The sequence below is a fragment of the Fukomys damarensis genome, unplaced genomic scaffold (assembly GCF_012274545.1).
Source record: "Fukomys damarensis isolate Sample0158 unplaced genomic scaffold, DMR_v1.0_HiC HiC_scaffold_5, whole genome shotgun sequence".
Taxonomy (NCBI): domain Eukaryota; kingdom Metazoa; phylum Chordata; class Mammalia; order Rodentia; family Bathyergidae; genus Fukomys; species Fukomys damarensis.
The window spans coordinates 479,834-488,376 of record NW_022900917.1 but is presented as its reverse complement, the minus strand read 5'-3'; the positions used below and the strand labels follow the sequence as shown (position 1 = coordinate 488,376).

Below are 8,543 nucleotides of genomic sequence, written 5' to 3'. Positions count from 1 at the left end.
GCACCCGGCCTCCAGAGTCCCCACGGCTTCCTTTCTGGGAGGGACACTTCTCACCCGAGGGTCTTTCCCCTCTGTGCTTGGCTCAGACGGACTGTGTTCTTTAGATCTAGGAACTGCCAAAGCCTGGACCTGTTCTGTAGGAGAAACATTTCCCTTCTAAAAAACTTCCGTGTCTGCGCGAAGGAACTTCAGTTTCAGTGAAGCTTGAAATTCGTGTTCTTGAAATCCAGGTTCCCAGCCTTTAGCACAGGGCAGTAAACTTCATTAGCTGATGTGTTCAATGAATGCCTTGCTGGGATGCTTATAAATAACAGCCTGGTACTATGTATACTAAAAATTGTAGTTACAATTTTTTCGTGAATAAATCAAATATGAACAGTATTATAAACTTGCAAGCATATAGGAGACGAAATTCTTTTTCACTTAAACTGAGTTTGATAGTATATTGTCTTTTTGGCCTCTAGCGAGCCACGCACACTACTATTTCTGCTTTTGTTGGAGGAACTGTTTTGTTAAACAGGAGTGTTAAGTGCTTAGTGCTAAATCATTTATGTATCAAGTTAAATAAGATACATTCCCCGGTCGCAGTCTAGTTCTTCACTAGACAAACAAACAACCCACAGTTTTAAAGGCTGTGTCAGAGTATATGTCATCAGCAGGAAGGTAGGTAGACACATGGTAATTCTTTTTAAAGCTTTTGAAAAGCTTTTCACCTTTTAAAAGTAGCATTCTGCTAGCACTCGGGAGGCTGAGGTAGGAGGATCACTGTGAGTTCGAGACCAGCCTGGGCTACATAGTGAGCTCCAAGTCAGTCTCAACTACGTAGTGAGACCCTGTCTCAAAAAACAAAAACAAAACAACAACAACAAAAAAGTAGCGTTCTGAAAGGGAAGGTTTAGTGTATCTTTTCTAGGTGACAGTAGCACTGTTAAGTGAGTAACTGGCAGCTGACCAGGTGATTTACTTAGGTGGCTTACATTTTACCTTGTGGGTATTCTAAAGAAGAGGAAGTAATTAGGTTTGGAATAATAATGACTACTTCATAACTTTACGGAGAAGCAAAAGAGAAAATCTTTTGAAGTGTGTGGTTAACTGGTGAGTGCTAGGTAGAAGGTTAGGTCTCTGCTTTGTCTGATCTAGCTCTTCGGCTGTTCTCCAGTAGAACCTGAGCTGTCTCCTTGCACTCTCTCGCTGACTGTTCTGGCCTTTTCATTCTGCAAGTGTCCATGCTGCTGCCTCGTTGTACTCTGGGCACATGCTGTCCCTTCCCCTGCGTTGCTGTTCCCTTTGGTCTCACTCTGCCCCCATTACACTTCACCATTCCTCAGAGTTGTCCTCCCCACCATCCCTTCCCTATCCCTTCACCAAAATTTAAAAGAAAAGAAAATAATTTTTTAAAAAATCCAAACAAAATCAATTCCAAGCCCCTGATTTCTGTTCCCATGCTACTGAAGCGCTATGCAATCACATTGTAATTTTGTCCCTCCCGGAGTGACAGGGACAAGGTCTGTTTTGTTCACGTCACACCACTGGTGCCTGATACACAGGAGGAACTGAATGAACTGTTAATGGAATTCATAGTAAACATTAGCAGATTGTCAGAAAAAGGTTGTAACTCTGAATCATTTTTCTAGCTTCAGTTTTCTAGTTTAGTCGTTTAGGTAAACTTGGATAACTCAGAATAGTTTGCTTATTTTTAAAATATTTAGACCTTTCTAGAATTAAAATTCCATTTTAAGAAACTTTTAAGAGTATTCTAGATTCTCATGTCAGTGACTTGTGAGGAGTTTAGGGTGTAAGAGTGGAACAGGAGGACTGGTGTTGCATTTAAGATTGGGGAGGCGCAGTGTCAGAGCTGTGTCCTTAAGGATTCCACTGAATAGGGTCATGAAATGATTATTTCAAAGAGTGCTAGTATTCTTGAAATAGGAAAGTTCATCACATACTAGAGTCCTATCTAGTAAGTCTGACACTCTCCAAGTCTCTGACAGGCTCTATAGAAATAGTAAAATAGATGTTTATTTATTTAGCCAATTGAAAAACTGTCATGTAGATTAGAAGTGTGGAGGTAGGAAAGAGAGTTTAGAGTTATACAAAGAGTAGTCAAGGTCCTGAGTTTGACCCCCGGTACCAAAAACAAAAACAAAAAATAGAGTAGTTGAGTTTTTTAAGAATATGTATTTAGGTGGGATGTGGGTAGAATGCCTACTACAATGCTTGACATATAACAGGCACTATTTAAAAAATAAAACATAGTATTTGGGAGAATTTTGCTTTTACTTATTGGCCCAACTTTTTTTCAGTTCCTCAGGCTATCACAATTTGTTTACTGTCTCCTACTTCCTCTTTAAAGCCTCTCGGAAAACCTCAAGCCAACATTACTGGTTGTTTTATAAATCTGTGCTAATTTGTTGTAGGTTACTCCCTGTAGGAAAAGTTCTTTCTTTGGTGTCTTAATGACATTCTTTCAGGTTCTCTTCTTTGCTGAGTTCTTTACATCCATTTGCTCTTCATATTTCTGTATAATTCTTTTGTATCATAGGGGGATCAATCCACTGACTGCCTAGAGAAGGGTACCTCAAGGGCAAAAGAAAAAAGGCAATACAGACTTGAATAATTTCAAATTATTTGGGGTCCAGGAGGTCAGTACCTCAGAGTGGGCAAAAGACAAAGAGTCTTGGAGCTTGCCACTATTTATTAGGTCCACAGGGAATACCAGACTACTCAGAGGCAGCGATAATCCTAAATTGACGAAGATCTTATAATCGGAGACTATATCGGATGACTCGGAGGGTGGTGGTAATCCTGTGATGATGAGGATCTTGTGCTGATGAGGACGATGAGATGAGCAAAACATTCTTACAACAGTAGGTGGGATGAGTTAAGATGATAAGGAATTTGTTCCTCCCCAGGTGAAAACGGTCTCTTTTTGTATTACTACTCATTTTCCAAGAACCAGGATATCTTCAGCTGAGTATCACAGCATCATCAGAGTATTGAGGCCTCAGCTATGACCAGAGGCAAAATGGAGTTAGGTTTCCCTATGACATAGCCAGCCCACAAGCAAGAAGACTAGGCCTTAGACAGTCCTAATCATAATTTAATTGTGAAATGATTTTTCCCCTAAAATTATGTAGAATGGCTACCAACACTTTTGTATGGTTTCTTTGCCTCTCAATATATTACCAACAATTGTTCAACCTGAGACTAAGTAGATTTCTGACTTACTCAGGCATGTTATGTGATGTATGAAATTAATGGGCAAAATTAAGTGCATATTTAAGGGAAAAGATGATTCAAATATTTTATCAGCTTCAAAGAGGTCTAAAAAAGGTCAAGTATCTTTTCAATTTCATCCACATTCATGTTTAAATATTAGCCTGTATGCTAAATTGCACAGTGGGGTACTTTGCTCTAGGTACTATTCCAGTTCTTGAGGATACAGTGTTGAACAAGACAGGCCTGATCCCATATGTATTTCATAGAATAGACTCAGATTTTGTTTCCAAACTGGAGATCCTTGTTCAAATTTATCTGCAGGACACATCTCCTGGATGTTCCACAGTAAAATTAAAAACTGAACTCTGCATTGTCCTCCTGCCTACTGTATCCAACTTAACCATGGCTACTATTTGTTCCTTTATACCTGGGACCAGTGATGGTCTTGAGCCTTTTAGAGCTTTTAGTGATACAGGTAGCTTGCTGCAGAATGCATGCCATAGGTTCACCACCACTGACCTAGACGGATGGCACATTTTATCTCTGCCCACTAGTAAGATACTTCCTGCTTACCCTATAACATATAGATCTGTCCTCATAAATTATGCTTAAAAATGTACAGTAATGCCTCAGTTCATGAGTACTTCTGTTTGCAAACAGTTCAGTTTACAAACAAGAGTATTTGACAAAATTTTGCTTCTCTTCACAAACTCTCCACATCAAGTGACAAGCATGACCACAGCCGTCTTTCCCACACAAATGCAGACATCTTCCCCAAAAGTGTGAAACAAATTAAGTTTGTAAACTGAGGCACCACTGTGTTCTCTTTTCTAAAACAGTGTATTTCCGTAATCCACAGCACCTGACTTAGGGAGAAACTTCCGCCCTTCTTGGTTCAGAAACCAAAGGGAATTAACAGTGTGCATGAAAATGGTAAAATACTAATAGCTAAATTTTTGGGGAGACTTATGTGCCAGCTGCTGTCTTCAATACATGATTAACTCATAATGCTCACAGTAACCATATAATGCAGATGTATTTTATTTCCTTTTGTGTGTGTGTGTGTGTGTGTGTTTGTGTAGCTCTGGGGGTTGAACCTGGAGCCTTTTCACTGAGCTAAATCCCCAGCCCTTTTTAAATTTTTTATTTTGAGATACAGTCTCACTCAGTCACTTAGTTGTCCAGGCTGGGTTGGAACTTACCGTCCTCCTGCCTTGGCATCCTGGTGTAATGGGATTGAAGGTGTGCACTGCTGTGTGTGAGAACCCGAATTTGCAAAGTTATTCACTTAGCTGCTGCCACACAGCTAGGAAGCATCAGAGCCAGCATTGGAGCCTGAGCAATTTGAGGATGGCCTTTTTCCTTTTAACCACCACGTCATACCATGGCTGCTGTCTGGGAAGAAGAAAAAAACCCAGAGGAAACTAATGTGAAACGAAGTGAAAATCTTGAATCCTTTGGATGATTTTTCAGATTAAAGTTTTTCTGTCACAGGGATTATTGTTTTTCATCTCTATGTTTCTAGCATATGTCAGAAATGATGTATGAGTATGTGTTAATTCCCTGGGAGAGAGGCATAGGCTGTATCGGTAGATGAAAGGGAATGTCTTCGAAACAGGGTTTTCCCATGATACACCATGGCTGTGAACAAGGAGGAGGAAACAGATGGAAAACTCCAGTTGGGTAAATGAGATGTTTGTCCTGGACACTTTTCTGTGTTTTATGTGAAACTAGCCTTCCTGAAATTTTATAGCAGGTGTGGGGTTTAGTTGTGTTTTAAACCCAGAGAGCTCCCTTTTCTGTGGTTCTTGCATAGCATCTTGCTAACCTGAGATTTCTTGGCCAGGGTTGTTGAGTTTTGATTTGACTCACCTCAGTTTGGAATCTTACACCGGAAGGGTTTTGCGTGGTCATTGTGGGAGTTCAGAGGCTCTGTAGTGGCTGTCAGTTCAGCCTCCTTCCTGCTGGTTGCCTGATTTGGGTGCTTGGAGAAGCAGAACCCTTCTTATCCAGACCCGTGTTCATGCTTCCCCGTGGGTGCCTGTCCCCTGTTGGCACGTGGAGGGTCTCCTGCTGGGGAGTCCATCCAGGGCCATTTGCTGCTGCTTTTAGCTTTCTTCTGTGTGTGTGTGTGTGTGTGTGTGTGTGAGAATGTGAATGCTGTGTAGCACTCTTAGTGGAGACTATGCTGTTATACCTGCCTAACCTTTCAGTCTTTCCCATCTGCTTTTTCAGATAGCTCACATGTGATTTTTGTACCTAATTTCTTCCATTAGTTGAACCTCTTGCTGTTGCGTCAGTCCGGTGTTTCACTCACTTGGGATTATCCACTGTGGTGGATTATGCTTAAGCAGCCCGCTCCCCCTAGGACCACAAACCACAGCAGATCCAGGGCTGCACAGAGTGCAGTTAATTGGAGACAGTGGTCCTGGGTAGCAGTGAGATCAGGTAGATCCCCATTTGGGTCAGAAGTGTGAGACTTGGAAAGTGGGTAGGACAGGAGTCATTTCATCAGGAATGTCAGGTACAGTGCTGGCACTGGCTGTGTCAAAGTCTCCTCTGGTGGCTTTTTCTCTCTAGCACCTGGGGAGCTGTGGAGAGCAGGGCGGTTCTAGTACGCCCAGCTGCAGCTGGCAGTGGGTGTGGCAGGTGGAGTCCTTATGCAGCTAGTCCTGCTAATCCCCACTGCGCACACAGAACTACAGATGGCAGTACTCATCTCCATTCAAAGGTGCGGGAAATTTGGAAAATTAGGCCCATGTACAGTAAGTTGTTTGTGCTCATGTAAAATTTAGATTCATTAGTACCCATTTTATGTGCTCCATGACTGGTTGCTTTTCATTTAGCTTTTATCCTTTCCAATTCATCTTGTGGATTTTTGTTTGCCCCACTGATTTTTCTAGTGTATAGTTCTAATCGTGTTGCTTTTTTTTTGCTCCAAAATTTTTGTTCTTCTACACCTTTGAAAACAAACTTAAGATTCATTATTATGAAATACAAGGCATCTAAGAAATGTATTCTTACTTCTTTGAAGTTTTTTGTCCTGCTGTTTCTTAAATTTTGAGTTACCAGGAGTTCTTTCTGGTAGAATAATTTACTTTCTTACTTGCCTAGTGAGACAGGCAGCGAACCACTGGGCTAAATTCCCGGCCCTCTTACTTGTCTTTTTGAACTCCTCTTCACCCTTTGATTTAGTTCAGGGTACTCAGTGGGAAGTGAGAACCAAACATGTCTAGATTTCACAAGAAGAAATTAGCTGTATATTAACCACTTACCCATAAACAGCCTGTTTGTTTATGCATTGTCTATTCCTAGTGTTGCTCAGGCAGATGTCATTTCAAGTCAATTCTTGCATTGAATACATTTGATAAGATGATTGTTTTTATATTTCCTGTTATTTTATCTTATAAAAATATTAAAAATATGCAATTTTTTGTCATGCTATATTTAAATAATTGGATTGATAAGTGGCTAATTTGTAATGATTTTTTACAAATTCTAGGTCATTTTTGTCATTCAGAATCTATTTCATCTTACAGATTTTTCTCTTGTAGGCTTCAAACTAGAAACTCAATACATAGAAAAGTAGTGAAAATCTCTTACAGATTTTTTTAGACTCCTAGTTCATTAAACTCATCTGTTCAACAAATTTTTAATTCAGCTAGAAGAATGAAGGTGGTACTTCAAGATTTTCAGATGGATGAAAATAAGACAGCATGGATGTGGGGAGTTGGACAGTTAATCCTATCTTAACTGTGTGTCTCAGTTCATGTCACCATAACAAATAAACTATAAACTTCAATCTTAAGCAACAGAAATTTCTGTAGGCTAGGGAATTCAAAATAGGTGTTTGAAAGGAGACCTAGACAATTCAGTCTATAACACCATGAAAGAGAAGACTGGCTTAGCTATTTTTAAAGGATTTACTTTGTATTATTGTTAGTTCTTTTTGTAGCCCATTTTTGCTGCTAAAACACAATATCTCAAGCTGTGTATCCTTTAATGAACAGTTATTTGGCTTCTGGTTCTGGAGGCTGGAGGCCCAGAGTTGGGGCTACATCTGGTGGAGACCTTCTGGCTGTGTCATCCCATCTTGGAAGGCAGAATGGGTTGAGGGGAGACGGAAAGAGGCTGAGCTCCTGTTTCCAGGAACCCATTTGTGGCCTGACTGACCCTCTTGTGGTACATCCTCCTCTTGCAGTGGTGGAGTAGAACAAGTCTCTTGAAGCTCTGTCCTGATATATCAGTGTGGTCACATTGGGGATTAAGACTCCCAGCATGTGCACTGTGTGAAATGGTTTCAGTCCTGAGCAGTGCGTTCCTTAAAATTTCTACAGGTCCCTCTTCTTAAATCAATTTAATTGATTTAAGTTGTCCATGCTCATGACCTTATTTTACATTACTCAGTTTATTCCTTGTTTGTTTCCATATAATCAAAAAGATTTCCTTTAATTCTTTTGCTTTTTCTTTCTTTGCATAGCACACTATCATGAAGGAAGTTTGTGATGAATCCCTTTAGTGCTGATGGCCTAAACATGACATTCTGATTATAAAAATGTTATGTTCTTGGATCAGTGAGTGAACTTTAGGAACACTTTGAATACTTTGATATATTGGAGTAGGATCTTATGGATTATTCTGGCAAAACAATCCCTAGCTTTTATCAAACTAAAAATAGCCTATACGCTCCCAAAACAAAAAAAGAAAGTCAAGAGCTGTCACTGCTTAAGGGGCATGAGGTCTGTTGCAGACTGTGCATTGCACTGCTTTTCAGGACAGTTGGATACTAGATGGATGCCGTTTCTGTCTCCTAAAGGGTATGTTGCACTTGTTCTGTAGATTTTCTGTTTTATCAATTTTGTCAGAATATTATGTTACAAAATGAAATCGACTATATAAATAAACTCACTAACCAGAAGTTTATGTGTGGCCATTTTTTGACATTTGTCATTTGTGTGTTTAAGTGTCCATGTATGAAAATAACTTGTATTTTAAATTTTTTTCAGAAATGAGAGATAAAATGAGAAAATGGAGAGAAGAAAACTCAAGAAATAGTGAGCAAATTGTGGAAGTTGGAGAAGAATTGATTAATGAGTATGCCTCTAAGCTTGGAGATGATAGTATGTTCCTCAGCTAATGTATTACATTCAGGTTCAACACATGTCTCATTTAGGGTTCATTGATTTTTTTTTTTTAAACTATCTTCATTTATGTTTTTTCTATTGGTCAAATCATTGTGATTTTTGTCTCAGGAAATTTAATGATAACTTTTATTTTGAGGAGAATTTATAATTGTTTGTAGTGAAGCTATCAAAGAGGTATTT

At 39.6% G+C, this 8,543-nt stretch overlaps 1 protein-coding gene across 1 annotated transcript in view; it reads left to right on the top strand.

Annotated features, from left to right (window-relative positions):
- Window positions 1–8,543, top strand: part of Emc2 (ER membrane protein complex subunit 2) — a 38,797-nt gene that overhangs the window by 419 nt on the left and 29,835 nt on the right. Inside the window, exon 2 of the mRNA XM_010615724.1 lies at window positions 8,226–8,339. Coding sequence (XP_010614026.1) covers window positions 8,226–8,339 — 114 coding nt within the window. The remainder of the gene's footprint in view (window positions 1–8,225; window positions 8,340–8,543) is intronic.